Source organism: Scyliorhinus torazame, chromosome 3, assembly GCF_047496885.1.
Source record: "Scyliorhinus torazame isolate Kashiwa2021f chromosome 3, sScyTor2.1, whole genome shotgun sequence".
Taxonomy (NCBI): Eukaryota; Metazoa; Chordata; class Chondrichthyes; order Carcharhiniformes; family Scyliorhinidae; genus Scyliorhinus; species Scyliorhinus torazame.
Genome location: NC_092709.1, coordinates 233,958,629 through 233,981,365, shown reverse-complemented (window position 1 = coordinate 233,981,365; position 22,737 = coordinate 233,958,629). Strand labels below are relative to the sequence as shown.

At 44.8% G+C, this 22,737-nt stretch overlaps 1 protein-coding gene across 1 annotated transcript in view; it reads left to right on the top strand.

Annotated features, from left to right (window-relative positions):
* Window positions 1-22,737, top strand: part of LOC140408990 (vasculin-like) — a 161,419-nt gene that overhangs the window by 127,094 nt on the left and 11,588 nt on the right. The window contains exons 10-11 of the mRNA XM_072496995.1: window positions 15,722-15,909; window positions 16,763-16,865. Coding sequence (XP_072353096.1) covers window positions 15,722-15,909; window positions 16,763-16,865 — 291 coding nt within the window. The remainder of the gene's footprint in view (window positions 1-15,721; window positions 15,910-16,762; window positions 16,866-22,737) is intronic.

The window sequence follows — 22,737 nt, the reverse complement described above, 5'->3', positions numbered from 1 at the left end:
AAGCTTGCTTTAACACTTGTTTACTTCACGTCATTAACCCTTTAATCCCAATGCAGCACAATTTGAAATAAAACCAAAACCTTTCTATTTGCAAACATTTAGCACGAATCAAACTAAAGGTTCACCCCTTTCTTACACCGAAACACACAATCAAACTTGCCTAAATCTATACCTTGTTTATAATACCCATAAATATAGGTTACTTAAAATTGCCTCTGTTTCTTGGCCAACATTGACCGAGTATTTGCAGCCAGTTTAGTTTCATGAGCACTGTAGCTGAGCCCAAATTTCCTTTGTTGAATGTCTAGAAATGTAGTTTCAGCAGGGCGTTGCTGGCTAATAATAAGTAGCACAACGCCCCGTTATGGAGGAAGGTACTGATCAATTACATCAATGGCAGCACTCCTCGGTTGCTGTGCAAACAGGGTGTTTCACTGTACTGCAGAAAGTGGCTGTCTTGTTTGCCTGTGTAACAACAGTAACTACACTTCAGAAGTAACTTATTTTCTTTAAAAATGTATTTTATTGCAAACTTATTCAAACAGTTGCAAAACATAAATAATCTGGGGAACATGATCCCCATCACACATTTGTACAGTTTGCACATGTTTTCCCCCCTTCCCCTGCGCCGAGCAACCCCTCGAACATGGCCACGAACAGCCCCCACCTTGTCTCGATGCCGTCCGCTGAAACCCTCGGTTCATACTTGATTTTTTTTTCCAAATACAGGAAGTCATGTAGGTACCCTAGCCAGGCCGCCACCCCTGGGGTGTTGCCGACCGCCATTCCAACAAAATGTCTTGCTGTAGACCAGAGGGGCGAAGGCAATGACATCAGCCTTCCTCTCCTTCATCAGCTCTGGCTTCTCCGATATCCCGAAGATCGCTACCATAGGGTCTGGGCCGAACCCCCCCCCCCCCCACAATCTTTGCTAGTGTCGCGAACACTCCCGCCTAATATCTCTCCAACATCTCACAGCCCCAGAACATATGCGCATGGTTTGCTGGTCCCCCGCCCACACTTCTCGCACTCGTCTGCCACTCCCTGGAAGAACCCACACATCCTCGCCCAAGTCTTATGCACCCTATGTACCACCTTAAACTGTATCAGGCTCAACCTCTCACATGAAGAGGTCAAGTTCACCCTGTGTAGTGCCTCACTCCACACTCTCCAATTTATCTCCACTCCCACTTCTCCTAATCTTCACCCGCTGCTCTCCCAACCATTCATAAATGTCCCCAATCCTGCCCACCCTTCCATGTCTGGAAGCAGCAACCGTTCCAATAGTGCATCCTTTGGCAGCTTTGGAAACACTGTCCACACCTTCCGTGCCAAGTCCCTTGCCTGTAAATTTCTAAATTCACTTCCTCTTGGGAGCACTACTCTGTTCCTCAGCTCCTCTATGCTTACAAACCTCTTTTCCAGGAACAAATCTTTCGCCCTCACTAGCTCCACCTCTTTCAACTTCCTATACATAACCCGGTTTGGGGGGGGGGGGGTAACGGTTAACACCGTTATGTTCTCACATAATGGTGTTAACTGACATTTACCTGGGTAATGAACCAGGCCAGGTGTTAGATTTGGAGGTAGGTGAGCACTTTGGGGGACAGTGACCACAATTCGGTGACGTTTACGTTAGTGATGGAAAGGGATAAGTATACCCCACAGGGCAAGAGTTATAGCTGGGGGAAGGGCAATTATGATGCCATTAGACATGACTTGGGGGGGATAAGGTGGAGAAGTAGGCTGCAAGTGTTGGGCACACTGGATAAGTGGAGCTTGTTCAAGGATCAGCTACTGTGTGTTCTTGATAAGTACGTACCGGTCAGGCAGGGAGGAAGGTGTAGAGCGAGGGAGCCGTGGTTTACCAAAGAAGTGGAATCTCTTGTTAAGAGGAAGAAGGAGGCCTATGTGAAGATGAGGTGTGAAGTTTCAGTTGGGGCGCTTGATAGTTACAAGGTAGCGAGGAAGGATCTAAAGAGAGAGCTATGACGAGCAAGGAGGGGACATGAGAAGTATTTGGCAGGTAGAATCAAGGAAAACCCAAAAGCTTTCTATAGGTATGTCAGGAATAAGCGAATGACTAGGGTAAGAGTAGGACCAGTCAAGGACAGGGATGGGACGTTGTGTGTGGAGTCTGAAGAGATAGGCGAGATACTAAATGAATATTTTTCGTCAGTATTCACTCAGGAAAAAGAGAATGTTGTGGAGGATAATGCTGAGACCCAGGCTATTAGAATAGATGGCATTGAGGTACGTAGGGAAGAGGTGTTGGCAATTCTGGACAGGCTGAAAATAGATAAGTCCCCGGGGGCCTGATGGGATTTATCCTAGGATTCTCTGGGAAGCCAGGGAAGAGATTGCTGAGCCTTTGGCTTTGATTTTTATGTCATCATTGGCTACAGGAATAGTGCCAGAGGGACTGGAGGATAGCAAATGTGGTTCCTTTGTTCAAGAAGGGGAGTAGAGACAACCCCGGCAACTATAGACCGGTGAGCCTCACGTCTGTTGTGGGTAAAGTCTTGGAGGGCATTGTAAGAGACAAGATTTATAATCATCTAGATAGTAATAATATGATTCGGGATAGTCAGCATGGCTTTGTGAAGGGTAGGTCATGCCTCACAAACCTTATCGAGTTCTTTGAGAAGATGACTGAGCAGGTAGACGAGGGTAGAGCAGTTGATGTGGTGTATATGGATTTCAGTAAATCGTTTGATAAGGTTCCCCACGGTAGGCTATTGCAGAAAATACGGAGGCTGGGGATTGAGGGTGATTTAGAGATGTGGATCAGAAATTGGCTAGCTGAAAGAAGACAGAGGGTGGTGGTTGATGGGAAATGTTCAGAATGGAGTTCTGTTTGTCATTTTTATCAATGACCTAGAGGAGGGCGCAGAAGGGTGGGTGAGTAAATTTGCAGATGACACTAAAGTCGGTGGTGTTGTCGACAGTGCGGAAGGATGTTGCAGGTTACAGAGGGACATAGATAAGCTGCAGAGCTGGGCTGAGAGGTGGCAAATGGAGTTTAATGTTGAGAAGTGTGAGGTAATTCACTTTGGAAGGAATAACAGGAATGCGGAATATTTGGCTAATGGTAAAGTTCTTGGAAGTGTGGATGAGCAGAGGGATCTCGGTGTCCATGTACATAGATCCCTGAAAGTTGCCACCCAGGTTGATAGGGTTGTGAAGAAGGCCTATGGAGTGTTGGCCTTTATTGGTAGAGGGATTGAGTTCCGGAGTCATGAGGTCATGTTGCAGCTGTACAAAACTCTGGTACGGCCGCATTTGGAGTATTGCGTACAGTTCTGGTCACCTCATTATAGGAAGGACGTGGAAGCTTTGGAGCGGGTGCAGAGGAGATTTACCAGGATGTTGCCTGGTATGGAGGGAAAATCTTATGAGGAAAGGCTGATGGACTTGAGGTTGTTTTCGTTAGAGAGAAGAAGGTTAAGAGGAGACTTAATAGAGGCATACAAAATGATCAGGGGGTTAGATAGGGTGGACAGTGAGAGCCTTCTCCCGCGGATGGAAATGGCTAGCACGAGGGGACATAGCCTTAAACTGAGGGGTAATAGATATAGGACAGAGGTCAGAGGTAGGTTCTTTACGCAAAGAGTGGTGAGGCTGTGGAATGCCCTACCTGCAACAGTAGTGAACTCGCCAACATTGAGGGCATTTAAAAGTTTATTGGATAAGCATATGGATGATAATGGCATAGTGTAGGTTAGATGGCTTTTGTTTTTTGACTTCCCATGTCGGTGCAACATCGTGGGCCGAAGGGCCTGTACTGCGCTGTATCGTTCTATGTTCTATGTTCTATCCCCTCTATCCTAAAATGCTTCCCAAACTGGCTCAACACCTTCATCGTGGACTGTAAACTGGGCTCTCCGTGTATCTCCTTGGCGTCAGCGGCAACACCGCTATCACCATGCACCCAAGGCTGGACCCCATACAGGATTTTTCTTCCATCCTAATTTGTTCTGCCCCCCCTCTCCCTCCCACCACCGCCTCATTCTCCTCCATGCTCGCCACTCAATAGTAATGCAACAAGTTTGCCAATCCCAACCCCTCTCTCTGCCTCTGCAACAGTATCCTCTTTACCCGTAGCACCTTTCCCGCCCACAGGAGCTCTGAAATAACTGTATCCAATTTCCAAAAAAAGGGCCTTTGGTATGAAAATCAGGTGTGTCTAGACTCAACTCGTTCACCGGGAACATCTCACTTTTCCCACGTTCAGCTTATAACCTGAGAAAGTCCCAAACCTCTCTAATCGGCCCATAATCCTCCCTATGCTCTCCAGCAGGTCCGACACACACACAGCAACAGGTCGTCTGCATATAGCAACACACGGTGCTCCCTGCTCCCCCTCCTAATTCCCTGCCACTCTGCCGACCTCCCTAAGGGCCATTGCCAAGAGCTCTGTTGCTAGCGCGAACAGTAGAAGCGACAGCAGGCACCCTTGCCTCGTTCCCCTGTGCAACCCAAAACTCTGTTAATTCATCTCATTGGCCCATACACTCGCCACCAGGGCCACATATAACGGTCACACCCATGCCACAAACTTCAGTCCGACCTCGAATAGGCACCGCCACTCCACCCGATCGAATGCCTTCCCCACATCCATGGACACCACCACCTCCAGCCCTCTCACCGAGGTCTTAATCACATTTAACAATCGCCTTTATATTACTGGAGAGTTGACTTCCGGTGGCGGCCATGATGTGAGTGGTCGCACACAGGGCAGCTCCTGCTTGAAGGCGTAGAAAAGAGCTCTTGTTACCCAAAATTGGGTGTAACTTAGACAGAAAAATGTAACTGAAGGTCGGAGGAGAAATTCCCCTCGTGAGTGGCATGTCTGCTGGTTACCACACCTGGCAGAAGAAGGTGGAGGCCTTGGCCAAGGAGTTGGAAGAGACCTGTGGCGCAGCAGCTAGTGGAAAGATGGTGGAGGGGGAAGGGTCAGTGCAAGTAGGAATTCCCCAGATGGAACAGTTCATGGCCTTCATCAAGGAAGAGTTCCACCAGCAGAGAAAGGAAATTCAGGCGGATCGTTCAAAGGCCATCAAAGGGGCTGTGGCACCCCTGAAGGGATTGATGTAGAGAGTGGAGAAACGCTTGGTGGCACGGGTCGCAGATCCGAGAGATTGAGGGGTGATGTCGGACCACAGCGATCGGGTGGTGGAATTGGAGGCGGGGGTGGGGCTCTTAGAAGACCTTTGCAAGATGTTGAAAACAAAGGTGAATAAAGAATAATGCAGCACAAGAACAGACCCTTCGGCCCTCCAAGCCTGTACCGGTCATGATACCAACCTTTGCCAAAAACCCTCACACTTGCTTGTGCCGTATCCCTCTATACCCATCCTATCTTGCATTTGTCAAGAAGCCTGATGAATGCCGTTAAAATGTTTGCTTCCACAACCTCCCCTGGCAACTCGTTGCAGGCACTCGCCACCCTCTGCGGAAAAACCCTCCATCTCCTGCACATCTCCTCTAACCTTTGCCCCATGGACCTTAAACCTATGCCCCCTGGTGACTGACCCCTCCACCCTGGGAAAGAGTGCCTGCCCATCCACTCTATCCATGTCCCTCATAATCTTATAGACCGTTATCAGGTCACCCCTCAATCTCCATCTTTTTAATGAAAACAGTCTGAGTCTATCGAGCCCCTCTGCATAGCTAACACCCTCCAGACAAGGCAACATGCTGGTAAACCTCTTCTGCACCCTCTCCAGAGCCTCCACAATCGTCTGGTAGTGTGACAATCCGAATTGTGTGCAATATTCCAAGTGTGGCCGTACCAAGGTTCTATATAACTGTAGCATGACTTGCTAGTTTTTATACTCTGTGCCCCATCCAATGAAGGCAAGCATTCCGTTTGCTTTCTTGACTACCTTGTCCACTTGTATTGCCATCTTCAAAGATCTGTGGACATGCATGCCCAGATCTCTCTGACTATCTATATCCCTAAGTGTTTTGCCATTTACGGTATATTTCCCCTCTGTTAGAGCTACCAAAATGCATTACCTCATATTTGTTCGGATTAAACTCCATTTGCCATTTCTCTGCCCAAGTCTCCAACCTGTCAATTTCCTGCTGTATCTTCTGACAATCCTCCACACTTTCTGCCATACCACTCGTCACAACCTTCCATTCAAGGAAAACACCCTTCTACTGCTACCCTTTGCCTCCTGTGACCGAGCCAGTTCTGTATCCATCTTACCACCTCACTTCTGATCCTGTGTGACTTCACTTTTTGCATCAGTCTGCCATGAGGCACCTTGTCAAAGACTTTACTGAAATCCATGTAAACAACATCCACCACCCTCCCTTCATCAATCATTTTTGTCACCTCCTCAAAAAAACTCGATCAGGTTAGTGAAACACGACCTCCACTTCACAAAACCGTGTTGTCTATCGCTTATGAGTCGATTTGTTTCCAAATGGGTATAAATCCTGTCCCTGAGAATTCTCTCCAATAATTTACCTACTACTGATGTGAGGCTCACCGGCCTATATTTTCCAGGATTACACCTGCTGCCTTTCTTAAACAGCAGTACCATATTAGCTATTCTCCAGTCCTCTGGGATCTCGCCTGTAGCCAATGAGGATACAAAGATGTCAGTCAAGGCCCGGACAATTTCCTCCCTTGCTTCCCTCAGTATTCTGGGGTAAATCCCATCTGGCCCAGGAGTCTTAACTACCTTAATATCTTTTAAAAGACCCAATACTTTCTTCTTTTTGATATTAACATGATCCAGACTGTCCACACACCCTACCCAAGAATCATCTTCCACAAAGTCCCTTTCTTTGGTGAGCACTGTTGCAAAGTACTCATTTAGTACCTTGCCCATTTCCTCTGACTCAACACATAGATTCCCCCTACTGTCCTTAAGTGGTCCAATCCTTTCCCTGGCCAGGTGGAGAACCATGGTTTCCTCTCTCGGCCTTCTCCTTTACCTCACTTCTGTTCAACCCTGCTACAAATAACCGACCCAACAAGAACTCTCCACCCACGAGGAAAAGAAACAAAACACACCCTGCATCCACTCTACCCGTATCTTCCGCACTCCAAAGTGCCGGCTCCTCTGTCTCCCAATAAAGTTCAGTTCTCCCCCAGTTTGTGCTATATAATTAAGTCATTGACTGCTTCTGGAGTTTCAAAGTAACATTCCCGGCTTTCAAAGGTCACCCACAGTTTTGCCGTGTAGAGCACTCCGAACCTGATCTGTCGATACTGCACCGCCTTGGCCCTGTTAAATCCGGTATGCCGTTTTACCAGTTCAGCTCCAATGTCCTGATATATTTGGACCTTGTTCCCCTCCCATTCACCGTTCCATTTTTCCCTGACCCACTGCAGGATCTCTTCTTTTTCCACAAACTTGTGGAGTCTTGCGATCACTGCCCGCGGCGGCTCCCCTGCTCTTGGCTTCTGCCTTAGAGACCTGTGCGTTCTATCCACCTCTGGGGCCTTGTCCAGGAACCCATCTGCCAACATTCTTGAGACGTACCTCGTGGCACTTGTGCCTTCCACTCCTTCAGGCAGGCCGAGGATGTGCAGGTTCTGCCTTCTCGACCTATTCTCTTACTCTTCCACCTTTGCTCTCAGCATCTTGCAAAGGCCTCCTAGGAGTCCCACCTTTGCCTCCAATACCACCACCCGATCGCTGTGGTCCAACATCACCCTCTCCATCACCCCGATCTGCGACCCCCTGAGCCTCCAAACACTTTTCGACTCTATCCAACGAGCCCTTCAGGGGTGCCACAGCCCCTGCGATGGCCTTCGATCAGTCCTCCTGCATCTCTTTCTTTTGTTGATGGAACTCTTCCTTGATGAAGGCCATCAACTGTTCCATCTGGGGCTTTTCAACTTGCACTGGCCCTTCCCCCTCCACCATCTTTCCAATAACTGCTGCGCCACAGCTCTCTTCCAACGTCTTTGCCAAATCTTTCACCTGCCGGGTTTGATAACCAACCACACTGTGTCATGCCACACTCGGGGGGTACTTCTCCTCCAACCTTCAGCTGTACTTTTCCGTCGCAATGTCTCCTTTTTTTGGGTAAAAAGAGCTTGGTTCTAAGCCTTTGAGCTGGAGCAGCCCTGTGTGCGACCACTCACACCATGGCCACCACTGGAAGTGTAACTTCTTAATTTTGAGTGTTTCGGAATGTTATTAGAATGTATTTCTTATCACCGCCTATCCTGTCAGTTTTGTGAAGGATCCAGATATTTCTGAATCTACCTTTGTTCATAATTTGTCTTGCTGCATATTTTGAAATAATTTGCAAATCCAGAAGTATTACTGTGTGCTGAGGGATTCAGTCATTTATCCTTTCTGTTGTCACTCTGTTCACATCACTATGACTGTAGCTGGAACTTTGAAATCTCTCAAATGTATGTAGTGTCATGATTTACATTAGGCATGTGCATGGAAAGAGAGTTAGGCATTTCTGCAACTTTTTGTCACCCCTGTATATGCAAAGAGAACAAGTCATTTCTAATTTTTACTGAACTATTAACGGTAGAATCTAACAGTCAGTCAGTCACATTTTCTTCTGACCTTCCGATTATTTGATCATTCTGCTTTGTGGGACTTTCCTGTTCACAAGTTGGCTGCTGTGTTTCTTGCACCAATGACCACACTCCAAAAGTCATTGGTTGTGAAGTGTTTTGAGACATCCTGAAGTTGTGAATGCCGCTACTCTGTTTACTCCCCAAGCTTATGTTATATCCTTGAAACATTACTAAGAATTGTATCCAGAGAATAGGGGCTCATTTTGTTGAGCTGCTCTCAAATGGTGTGAAGTATATTGTTGGGTTGGGAATATTCGAGAATATTTCATGTTACAAACATTTATGTATTCATAGATGAAGCATCTCTGATTACTTCCTTGTAGTACTCTCCACCTATATCCTACTTTCTGTATCACCTGGGGAAAAACTCTTACTTAAATAGAATTTTCAAATTTTCAGTGTATTTCCTTGGGTCCTCTGTTCACAATGACATTTTGGAGCTACCAATCTCATCTTTAATTTCCAATATCAAATAAAAACATTACTTTCTCTCTCAGCTGGGCCATTTCCCTGGTATGGCCCTCTGCTCCACTCCCTCAAGTCCAAGGGATGAAGACTTCAAGAGACATGGTGGATATCTAGTTTAACCATTCACTGCTAGACCTGACTGATCACCATAATAATCATCTTTATTGTCACAAGTAGGCTTACATTAACACTGCAATGAAGTTACTGTGAAAAGCCCTTATCGTGAAAGCTGTTCCAAAATCATCCTGGAATGCAAGGTTGACCCTCTGCTTCTTTCCTAAAGTACAAGCCGTGTTCTTAAAATCCTCTCCCCATCTTCTCCACTCTCCTCCCCCAATGTCTTTTCAGATTAGAGGAAGGTTTGTATGGAGTTCCCTGAGGGTCAGTATTGGGACTCTTGCTCTTTCTGATGTGTATTAAAGGCCTAGACTGTGGTGTTGGGGCATGATTTCAAACTTTGTAGATGATTAGCAGATTGGAAATGTTGTCAACTGTGATGAGGATAGCCTTGAACTTCAAAAGGACATAGACGAGGTGGTGGATTGGACAGACAAGTGGCAGATGAAGTTCAATGCAAAGAAGTGTGATGCAAATATGGAGAGACTGTATAAAATAAAGGGCGAAATGCTAAAGGAGGTGCAGGAACAAAGTGTATGTGTACATAGGTCATTGAAGGTGACAGGCCATGTTGAGAGGCAGTTAATAAAGCAATATCTTGGCCAGTTTAGCTCATTTGGCTGGACAGCTGGTTCATGATGCAGAGCGATGCCAGCAGCGCAGGTTCAATTCCTGGCTGAGGTTATTGATAAAGGCTCTGCCTTCTCAACCTTGGCCCTCGCTTGAGGTGTGGTGATCCTCAGGTTAAATCGGCACCAGTCAGCTCCCCCCTCAAAGGTGAAAGCAGCCTATGGTCATCTGGGACTATGGCAACTTTACCATAAGTATCTTGAGTTTTAGTAAAGGGGGCATTGTACAAGAGTAAGGAAGCCCTGTTGAACTTGTATAAGACACTAGTTGGGACTATCTGGATTACTGCGTCTAGTTCTGGTGCCTTACTTGAGGAAGAATGTGAAGGCACTGGAGAGAATTATAGAGGAGGTTCACAGGAATGATTTCCGGGCAAAAGAACTACAGCTATGAGGATAGATTGGAGAGGTTGGGACTGTTTTCCTTGGAGACCAAGATCCTGAGGGGTATGGGCAGGGTAAACAGTGAGAAACTGTTCCACTCCAGAGCATCAAGAACTAGAGGGCACAGATTCAAAAAAATTGGCAAAAGGAGTAGGAAATGTTCTTTTTTCACCCAGAGGGTGGTTGGAGACTGGAACGAACTTCCTGAGAGGGTGGTGGAGGGAGGTTCGATAGAGATATTCAAAAGGGAATTGGATTTTTAGCTAAAAAGAGAGAATGTAAAGTTTAAAGGAATGAGGCAGGGGAATGAGACTGGGTAGAATGCTCTTTCAGTGAGCCAGTGATGACACGGTGGTCTGAATGGCCTCCTTCTGAACTGTAAAGATTCTGTGATGACGAGTACATGGAGCATGTCGATTTCTGTGTCCCTAAGATTGAGATCATCTGATCAGTTGCTTCCATTACACCCCTCCTTTTCCCTAACCCTTCGGGTTGAACCTCCTCTAAGGGCCCCCCCCCCCCCCCCCCCCCCCCCCCCACCCTGACCTGAACTTTCTTTTTCCAATCTTACTTCCTCTCGTGCCCTCCGAGCTCATCTTGTCCATGAAACCCACCCCCTGCTTTCTCAACCTGATTACCACTAAACTACTGACCATCCAGCTTGCCTTCCTGGATGCCATATTAACTCACCTTGTTAATGATCCTCTCATTCTGTCCCTCTCTCTCCCTCTTTCAAGTCTGCTGTCATCACTACTCTCTTCAAAATAAATCCTGTGGCCCACCATCTTTGCAAACCCTGCCAGGCGTAGATGGAGCAGAATTTGTAAAGAGCATCCAGGAGAGTTTTTTAGAGCAGTATGTAAATAGTCCAACTTGGGATGGGGCCATACTGGACCTGGTATTGGGGAATGATCCCGGCCAGGTGGTTGTAGTTTCAGTCGGTGATTACTTTGGGAATAGCGATCACAATTCCGTAAGTTTTAGAATACTCATGGACAAAGACGAGAGTGGTCCGAAAGGAAATGTGCTAAATTGGGGAAAGGCCAATTATAACAACATTCGGCAGGAGCTAGGGAATGTGAATTGGGAGCAACTGTTTAAGGGTAAATCCACATTTGAAATGTGGGAGTCTTTTAAGGAAAGATTGATTAGAGTGCAGGACAGACATGTCCCTGTGAAAATGAGGGATAGAAATGGCAAGAGTAGGGAACCATGGATGACGGGTGGAATTGTGAGACTAGCTAAGATGAAAAAGGAAGCATACATAAGATCTAGGCGACTTAAATCTGATGAAGCTTTGGAGGAATATCGGGAAATTAGGACAAATCTCAAACATGCAATAAGAGGGCTAAAAGGTGTCATGAAATATCTTTGGCTAACAGGGCTAAGGAAAATCCCAAAGCCTTTTATTCGTATATAAGGAGCAAGAGGGTAACTAGAGAAAGGATTGGCCCACTCAAAGACAAAAGAGGGAATTTATGCGTGGAGTCAGAGGAAATGGGTGAGATTCTTAATGAGTACTTTGCATCGGTATTCACCAAGGAGAGGGACATGACGGATGTTAAGGATAGGGATGGATGTTTAAATACTCTAGGTCAAGTCGGCATAAGGAAGGGGGAAGTTTTGGGTATTCTAAAAGGCATTAAGGTGGACAAGTCCTCTGGTCCAGATGGAATCTATCCCAGGTTACTGAGGGAAGCGAGGGACGAAATAACGGGGGCCTTAACAGATATCTTTGCAACATCCTTGAGCACAGGTGAGGTCCCGGAGGACTGGAGAATTGCTAATGTTGTCCCTTTGTTTAAGAAGGGTAGCAGGGATAATCCAGGGAATTATAGAGACCTGCGAGCTTGACGTCAGTGGTAGGCAAACTGTTGGAGAAGATACTGAGGGATAGGATCTATTCACATTTGGAAGAAAATAGACTTATCAGTGATAGCATGGTTTTGTGCAGGGAAAGTCATGTCTTCTAAACCTAATAGAATTCTTTGAGGAAGTGATAAAGATAATTGATGAGGGAAGGGCTGTAGATGTCATATACATGGACTTCAGTAAGGCGCTTGATAAAGTTTTCCATGGCAGGTTGATGGAAAAAGTGAAGTCGCATGGGGTTCAGGGTGTACTAGCTAGATGGATAAAGAACTGGCTGGGCAACAGGAGACAGAGAGCAGTGGTGGAAGGGAGTGTCTCAAAATGCTACCAGAGTTGCTCTTATCGAGGTCACAAATGACGTCCTATGTGACTTTGACAAAGGCAAACTATCCCTCCTTTTCCTCCTGTCTGTAGCCTTCACAGAACCACTACAGTGCAGGAGGAAGCCATTTGGTTCATCGAGTCTGCACTGATCCCCTGAAAGAGCATCCTAACCAGGCTCCTGTCCTATCCCTGCAACCCCATAACCCCACCTAACCCCCACATCCCTGGGCACCAAGGGGCAATTTAGCATGACCAATCCAGCTAACCTGCACATCTTTGGATGGTGGGCGGAAACTGGAGCACCCAGTGGAAATCCACGCAGACACTAGGAGAAAGTGCAAGCTCCACACAGACAGTCACCCAAGGCTGGAAATGAATCCTGTTCCCTGGTGCTCTGAAGCAGCAGTGCTAACCACTGTGCCACCACAGTTCATCACCTCATCCTCTCCTAACATTTTTCCACAGCTGATGGGACTTCACCTGACGAATTCCATTCTTATTTATCTGATAGTAGGCAGAGTAATCAACAATGGCTTCTCTTCACATTCCCACATAGCTTTTTCTGGGAAGCCATCCCCTGTTTCTCATCCAAATGCTGTGCCTCAGTAACGTCATTCATGTCAGTTTCCACATTTAAGTTGACAACAGCCAGCTCCATTTCAGCATTGCTGCTCTTGACTCTTCTACACTCCATACATTCTCAAACTGCTTATCTAGTATCCAGCACTAGATGGGCAGAAATTTCCTCCAATTAAATATTGGGAAGACTGAAGCTAACGTGACCGATTTCCCCCTCTCTCCCCTAACAAGGGTCAGCGGGTGAACCAGACTGTTTGCAATCTCAGTGTCATATTTGACCACGAGGTGGCCTCTCTATCCTATATCCATGCCATTACTAAGACTGCATATTTTCACCTTTGCAACACTGTTTGCGTCTGCCCAGCCTCCGCTCATCCACAGCTGAAACCCTTGTCTATGCCTTTGTTACCACAAAATCTGACTATCCTAGTGCATTCTTTTTTTTAACAATATTTTTATTCTCCTTTTTCACATTTTCATCCTAGTGCATTCTTGGCTGGCCCCCCACATTCTGTCCTCCTCCGCCCTAACACATCATAAATACCATTTACCCATCAGCCGAATGCTCAGTGGCACAAGCTCCTGGCTAAACAACGCTTCCATTTCAGAATTCTCATCCTTGTTTCACATGGCTCTTGCCTGACCCTGCCCATCGAAATTTCCTGCAACCTTCCAAGATTTCTTCCAGCCGCTTGAGCATCCTACATTTAATCGCTTCACCTTTGGTGGCTGTACCTTCAGTTGCCTCGGACCCAAGCTCTGGAATTCCCTCCCTATACCTCGCCACCTCTCTACCTTATTTTCCTCCACTCACTACTTAAAACCTACCTCTTTGACCAAGCTTCTGGTCATCTGCCCATATATCTCCTTTATATGACTCGGGTGCCATATTTTGTTTTGTATTGCTTCTTTGAAATGCCTTGGAATATCTCATTACATTAAAGGCAAAACAATATCCAGTTGTTCACATCCCCTGTGTACTATTGCAGCTCTTTGTGTTCCAAACTGAAGCCAGATATTCATTGTGACAATCCGTGATCCTCTTAACAGCTGCTAGACCTATACTAGCACATACTGGATTATTCTTTGGACATTCTGTTACAAATCAATTAAACTTGGGTTTAAAATAAGTTTAAATTTTCATAATGCACAGAACATTGAGGGCAGCACGGTAGCACAAGTGGAAAGCACTGTGGCTTCACAGCGCCAGGGTCCCAGGTTCGATTCCCCGCTGGGTCACTGTCTGTGCAGAGTCTGCACGGTCTCCCCGTGCCTGCATGGGTTTCCTCCGGGTGCTCCGGTTTCCTCCCACAGTCCAAAGACGTGCAGGTTAGGTGCATTGGCCATGATAAATTGCCCTTAGTGACCAAAAAAGGAGGGGTTATTGGGTTATGGGGATAGGGTGGAAGTGAGGGCTTAAGTGGGTCGGTGCAGACTCGATGGGCCGAATGGCCTCCTTCTGCACTGTATGTTCTATAACGTATGATTTAGTTTAGTCAATATCTATATTGGCTAATAGAAATTTAGTTTGAAATATAAAACCATAGCTAAGCTGTCTTAGTGACATCATTTAATAATGCTCATGAACTTTGGAGAAAGGTCTATGGCTGTGAATTTCCTTGGCAGAGCAGGAACAGGTCAGAAGATCCTTGGCATAACTGCTTGTTGGAAAATCGGTGTGAGGGGCAGGTGGGAAGATTAAGTAAAGGTTGTGAGAAGAATTTGCACACTTATGGAGTGCAAGGTTGTGAGAGCCCTAATATAAACCTTCCAGTTTACCATTGAGAGAGGTGAAATGTCCCCTTTCTAGTTGCATTATTGATCCACGTTCGATATGTGCTGTTTAAAATTTCAGCTTGCATCCCGATAGCCTTGTGTGGCGAGGCAACTAATCGAGAGAAGTATGCAGCTAATTTTGCACTTTACTGGTGTGCCACAGAGTGGAATACATTTTATGTTTGGTTATAAGACTTTTCCTTACTTCCAGTGATTATTCCATTCTGAAAAAGACCACAGGATGTCCCCAAATGATTTACAGAAGAAGAAGTATTTTTGAAGTGAAATGTAGAACACATGGCAGTTGATTTGTGCTCCGTACACTCCTACAAACAGCAATGTAATAATGACCAGATGTTCTGTTTTAGAGATTTGATTGAGGGCTAAAAATTATCTAGAACACCAGAGATAACTTCTCTGTTCTTCAAAACAGTGCCATGGGATCTTTCATGTTCACCTGAGAGAGCAGACAGGGCCTCGATTTAACAGGAGCAAAAGATGGCATAACCCACAGTGTAACAGCCCAACAGTACTACATTGGAGTGTCAACCTCGAAATTTGTGCCCCAGTCTCTGGGGTGGATTTTGGGGTGGATTTTGAGCCATTTGGCTCCGGCGAGAGCGGTACAACTTGAGCCATGGCACACTGGTATTGATAGATGTTGGTATATCCATTTCATATTAATTATTGGTTTTCCGCCACCTGCTTTCTGAGGGAGTACACATTCCATCGCCCAACAGAAATATTTTTAAATAGAAATTGTTATTGACAAAGACTAATATCATAGGCTCCTGTGCTACAAATGGTATTGGGCATCTTTTGTCTTGAGCTGTTTGTCTCGAAAGCAAAATATCTGCTTCCCTATAAAACTTGTTACACAGTGTGAAACTTTAAAAGTTAAAACTTTTCAACACACCAGAAGTGTACTTTATTAAGAAATAAACATTAGCAAACAGCTGGTCTGCAAGATTTGTTTTTATTTGTCTTGGTCTATCATCTGCAGGATTATGAAATGTTTAGCATGCAACAAAACAAGAATACTCATCAAGAAAGAGATGAAAACCGAAATTTTGATAAACATGGTGATCGTAGGGAGAATGGAAATGCTCGAGCTCTATCCCTGACAACCATTCACCCATCAGCATTCCCCCAATCTAATATTTTATCAAGTTCGCTGGAAGCTGAGCATAGGTATGTGTATAAAATCATATAGACATCTAAAATTTGAAACTTCAATTCGTCTTATTAATTAGATGCAGTAAAACTGCAAAGGAATAAAAATTAGAAGTTGTTAGGAAACTTAGCATCCAACAATCTCGAGCAGGAACTGGATGTTATGCTGCCAGCTGCTGTGAATGTAATTGTCCAATTGTAGCATTAGTCCTTTGCATGCCCTAATGCAATTTTCACCCAGTATATTGTTCTTTTGTTTTTAAAAGTCCTATTGTTTACAGTACTTAGGCATGTTTATAGATTTTTGATTTCCCCCCCTCTTTTTACATAGATGCCTTCTTTCTCTCTTACGTTAATGTTTTATTTCTGTCTCAGGACTTTTACACCCTCTTTGTCACAGTTGCACCTTCTGAACTGTAACTGTCATAGTCATAACCATCCAGGGATTCTTTCTCTAGTGCCTTGTTTTCTTTCTGATTTACATTGTTTATCATCCCAGATATAAGCTTGTGGTGCACGATATTTGTATCTGCAAAAAAACAGAATAACTCTGTGGAAACATGTGGAAAGTCTTGTATTTGATAATTAGGCTTGTTAGTTTGCATTGTGTTCCATGCAGACTTTACAATCTAACTTGAGATCATCTAGATCATGCTGAAAACAATTGATGGCAGCTGGCTGATGAATTACAATCTTGAATTGCAATTCTGGGAAAAGGGAGATTATTTTGAAAATAAAATGGACCTTCAAAAACTTCAGTGAAGAATATTATGCACTAACTGTATGATGTTTGAACTTGGATTTCCTTTAGCATGGCACAATGACCTGTAATGTAGTATTATTCGACTAAGTGCTTTCTGTTTACTTCTAGGCTGCTTAAAGAGATGGGTTGGCAGGAAGAAAGTGAAAATGATGAAACTTGTGCTCCATTAACAGAGGATGAGATGAGGGAATTCCAGGCAATCAGTGAACAGGTAACAATGTCCTGCTCATTAATGGGCCGAATTACATAAATTTTCTCACCCTTTTATTCTTTTCACCTTTCCCCTCTTTAAAATTGCTGTTCCATTTTTAGCTTTGCATCTTGTTGGATCAAATACTTGGCAATCGATACGCAAATTGACAAAATTTGAAAATGTCCAATTGGAGAGCTGTCAATTTTGGGAGCGAGCTTTTTTACTTTTATTTATGCGTTCATGGGATGTGGGCGTCGCTGGCTGGGCCAGCATTTATTGCCCAACCTTGAGTTCACTACATTGCTGTGGGTCTGGAGTCACATGTAGGCCAGACCAGATGAGGATGATAGATTTCCTTCCCGAAAGAGAATTAGCCTGGGCGGCAAGGTAGCACAGTGGTTAGCACTGTTGCTTCACAGCTCCAGGGTCCCAGGTTCGATTCCCGGCTTGGGTCACTGTGCACGTTTTCCATGTGTCTGCCTGCGTTTCCTCCGGGTGCTCCGGTTTCCTCCCACAAGTCCCGAAAGATGAGCTGTTAGGCAATTTGGACATTCTGAATTCTCCCTGTGTCCCCGAACAGGTGCTGGAATGTGGCGACTAGGGGCTTTTCACAGTAACTTCATTGCAGTGTTAATGTAAGTCTACTTGTGACAATAAAGATTATTCTTATTTATTATTATTATTATTATTATTATTCGTGAACCAGATGGGTTTTTGCAACAATCGACAATGGTTTCCTGGTCACCTTAGACTTTTAATTCCATATTTCTATTTAATTCAAAAGTAATTAGTCCAGTGACAATGCCACTGTCTCCACACTTGGTGGTAGTATTCTTGCATCAGAGTCAGAATGTATTTATGTAGAGGTAACAAAACATCTCCCTGCGTTTCCAGGAATATTATGAAGCAAACTTGGACACTGAACCACATAAGGAGATGGTGGGGCAAATGGCCTACATTTTGGTTAAAACTGTAGATTTTAATAGTATCTGAAAGGGAAAAAAGGAAGGTGGAGAGGTTTAGAGAGAAATTCCTGAACTTGGGCCCCACGCAGCTGAATACATGGGAACCAAGGGTCGACTGATTTAAATTTGTGGTGCTCAAAATGCCAGAATCAGGTGAGCAGTTATCTCAGAGGATTGTGGGCTTTTGGGGAATGTAAAGAGGGCAGGAGGTGTGAGGCCATGGAGGGCCTTGAAAACCCAGGATGAGCATTTTAATAGCGAGGCGTTGCTTGAAAGGAGTTGCCGTAAAATAAATGTAAATGTTGCCACAATCCCGGAGCACCATAGGCTTTTATCCCCTTTGCTAGTTTACTGGTGGTGATTTAACCTGAGGCTCACCACATCTCAAGCGAGTGGCAAGGTTGAGAAAGCATGAATATATTTGTGAATAACCTCCGTCTGCAATACTTCCAAGTCTCCTATCACCTGCCAATTGTTGTACACTTCATGAACCAAATTACCTTTTTGATGACCTTTAACCCAGAAGCAGTACAATAAAGAAAATTTGTAATTTCTTTAAAATATTTCGGAAATCTCTCATTGCTTTTAAGAATGTTTGAAAAGGACTTAAGAGTTTACATCAATTGTAAAGGGATGAATTGTAGTTTTCTTGGATAATAATAAATATTGATCCATGTGACCTGTGACCCCTGACGTGGAATCAGTACTGATGGGAAGTAAGCTGAGATGCTGTATGGCCAGACACTGAGAAGACAGACAAAGAAGCTACTGCTGTAAAGAGCAAAGGAGAGCTCTGATAGAAGGGAGAACAGAGGAAACCCATTTACAAGGAACTGTATGTGCAATACAGTTGATCAGAGCAGAAACGTGAAGACCAGGTCAGAGCAGAGATTGTGAATTGGACTGTTACTGCTGCTGTTTCAGTTTTGCCAGAGCAGACTATTTAACAGTGATTATTGAAGTGGTTGGATAAATGAGCCTCCTCGGAATCTGTATCATACTGTCATAAGAAGTTTTGCAGACATGTGCTGTTTCAGGTGGGTTGACTGTCTCCAGGGCCCTCGGATGGAAAACAGTTGCCAGTAAACTGTACTTGAATACTGAATTGATTGAATTGGAAAGTGAGATTCTACATATAAGAGGCGAAGTTAGAGAACTTTGGAATAAAATAAAAGCAAAATGCTGCAGATGCTAAAGATCTGAAATGAAAACAAAGTGATGGAAAAATTCAGCAAGTCTCTGGGCATCTGTGGCGAGAGAAACAAAGTTGACATTTTGAGCCCAATATGTCTCTTTGGAATTGAAACTTTGGAACTGCACGTGGTGTCACATCTCTACAAGCTATGATTGCAGGTGCTTGTGTTTGTGTAAAAACAATTTTTGTTGTATTGACAATTCAGAGTGACGTTTACCTATTTATTGGAAGTATAATTTGCCTGTTAATGTTTAATTTGTATTGGTTCTGATTCATACTAGACTAGCAGGGCTTGAGGTTCATAAGGAGGAGGTGTTAGCAAAAGTGTGAAAATAGATAAGTCCCCTGGGCCGGATGGGATTTATCCTCGGATTCTCTGGGAAGCAAGGGAGGAGATTGCTGAGCCTTTGGCTTTGATCTTTAAGTCATCTTTATCTACAGGAATAGTGCCAGAAGACTGGAGGATAGCAAATGTTGTCCCCTTGTTCAAGAAGGGGAGTAGAGACAACCCCGGTAACGATAGACCAGTGAGTCTTACTTCTGTTGTGGACGAAGTCTTGGAAAAGTTTATAAGAGATAGGATGTATAATCATCTGGAAAGGAATAATTTGATTAGAGATAGTCAACACGGTTTTGTGAAGGGTAGGTCGCGCCTCACAAACCTTATTGAGTTCTTTGAGAAGGTGACCAAGCAGGTGGATGAGGGTAAAGCAGTTGATGTGATGTATATGGATTTCAGTAAAGTGTTTGATAAGGTTCCCCACAGTAGGCTATTGCAGAAAATACGGAGGCATGGGATTCTGGGTGATTTAGCAGTTTGGATCAGAAATTGGCTCGCTGGAAGAAGACAAAGGGTGGTGATTGATGGGAAATGTTCAGCCTGGAGTCCAGTTACTAGTGGTGTACCACAAGGATCTGTTTTGGGGCCACTGCTGTTTGTCATTTTTATAAATGACCTGGAGGAGGGCGTCGAAGGATGGGTGAGTAAATTTGCAGATGACACTAAAGTCGGTGGAGTTGTGGACAGTGCGGAGGGATGTTACAAGTTACAGAGGGACATTGATAAGCTGCAGCGCTGGGCTGAGAGGTGGCAAATGGAGTTTGCAGAAAAGTGTGAGGTGATTCATTTTGGAATAAATAACAGGAAGAGTGTACTGGGCTAATGGTAAGATTCTTGGCAGTGTGGATGAGCGGAGAGATCTCAGTGTCCATGTACATAGATCCCTGAAAGTTGCCACCCAGGTTGAGAGGGTTGTTAAGAAGGCGTACGGTGTGTTAGCTTTTATTGATAGAGTGATTGAGTTTCGGAGCCATGAGGTCCTGGTTCTGCTGGCCAAAACTCTGGTGCGGCCGCATTTGGAGTATTGCATGTAATTCTGGTCGCCGCATTGTAGGAAGGATGTGGAAGCATTGGAAAGGGTGCAGAGGAGATTTACCAGAATGTTGCCTGTTATGGAGGGAAGATCTTATGAGGGAAGGCTGAGGGACTTGAGGCTGTTTTCGTTAGAGAGAAGAAGGTTAAGAGGTGACTTAATTGAGGCATACAAGATGATCAGAGGATTAGATAGGGTGGACAGTGAGAGCCTTTTTCCTCAGATGGTGATATCTAGCACGAGGGGACATAGTTTTAAATTGTGGGCTGATAGATATAGGACAGATGTCAGAGGTAGGTTCTTTACTCAGAGAGTAGTAAGGGCATGAAATGTCCTTCCTGCAACAGTAGTGGACTCACCAACACTAAGGGCATTCAAATGGTCATTGGATAGACATATGGACAATAAGGGAATAGTGTAGATGGGCTTTAGAGTGGTTTCACAGGTCGGCGCAACATCGAGGGCCGAAGGGCCTGTACTGTGCTGTAATGTTCTATGTTCTATGTTACAGTTACAATAAAGTGAAATGTTGGTAATTTCATCATCTGAGGTCATTTGGTAAATTTTGTTGTTTTGATTTATGGTTGGTAATTGTGGGCTCGAGTCTGGGACCAGAGGCTGAAACTGGTTCACTGGGACTTTCCAGCATTTAAATAAACAAGATTTCACATTTGCTTTTACTGTATCTTATTAGAAAAGCAGCATTGGTACCTTTTTGAGGCGCACGGTTTGTTGAAAGAGACAATCTGACTGTCAGAGACTTGAAACAGTTTCAAACAAAGAACAATACAGCCCAGGAACAGGCCCTTCAGCCCTCCAAGCCTGCGCCGACCATGGTACCTGCCTCAACTAAAACTGTATGCACTTACGGACTCCGTACCCTTCCATTCCCACCCTATTCATATATTTGTTTAGATGCCCCTTATATGCCGCTATCAGGTCACCTCTCAACCTCTGTCGTTCCAGTGAGAACAGACCAAGTTTATCTAAACTCTCCTGATAGCTCATGCCCTCCATACCAGGCAACATCCCAGTAAACCGCTTCTGTACCCTCTCCAAAGCATCCACATCCTTCTGGTAGTGTGGGGACCAGAATTGTACACATTATTCCAAATGAGGCCTAACTAAGGTCCTGTACAGCTGCAACATGATTTGCCAATTTTTATATTCAGTGCCCCGACCGATAAAGGCCAGCATGCCATATGCCTTCTCGACCTTATCCACATGCGTTGCCACCTTCAGTGATCAGTGGACATGCACGCCCAGATCTCTCTGCCTGTCAGTACTCAAGAGTTTTACCATTGTGTAATTCCTCCATGCATTGGACCATCCAAAGTGCATCACCTCACACTTGTCCGGATTAAACTTCATCTGCCATTTCTCTGCCCAAGACTCCAACCATTTTATATCCTGCTGTATCCTCTGACAATCCTCTTCACTATCTGCAATTTTTGCATCGTCTGTAAGTTTACTAATCAGACCAGCTACATTTTCTTCCAAATCATTTATACACCACAAACAACAAAGGACCTAGAACTGATCCCTGGTGGAACACCGCTGGTCACAGCCTTCCAGTTCTATATCCAACTTGCCAGCTCTCCTCTGATCCCATGCAACTTCACCTTTTGTTCCAGTCTACAATGAGGCGCCTTGTCAAAGGCTTTACTGAAGTAAAAAATGTGATTTGCAGGCTGTAGCAGAGCCCCTGGAAATTAATTAAGATCAGGAGCTAAGAGGGACAGAATCCTTGAATTGAGCAGGTTGAGGTTTGAGGAATAAACGACTGGTTGTGTCAGTGATCGAGTCTAATTAGCCAAAATTGAAGAAGAAATATAACTAAGAAATATTGACGCAGAAATTAGCAAGAGAGGTACGAGATGAGGAGGGGAGTGATACATTTTGGTAGGAATAACATGGAGAGACAATATAGGTCCATAGACTAGAATCCCTACAGTGCAGAAAGAGGCCCATTGAGTTCGCGCCGACCTTCTGAAAGAGCACATCACCGAGGTCCACTACCCTGCCCTATCCCCGTAACTCTGTAACCCCACCTAACCTGCACATCTTTGGACTGTGGGAGGAAACCGGATGAAATCCACACTGACATGGGGAGAAAGTGCAAACTCCATACAGACCGTCGTCTAAGGCGGAATCGAACCGTGGTCCCTGGCACTGTGAGGCAGCAGTACTAACCACTGTGCCACATGTAATGGATAAAATTCTTAAAAAGGGGTACAGGAGTGGAGCGACCTGGTGTATATGTGTATAGATCATGACCGGTGGGGAGAGCAATTAATAAAGCATATAATGTCCCAAGTTTTATGAATAGGTGCATAGAGTTTGAGCAAGGAGGTTAT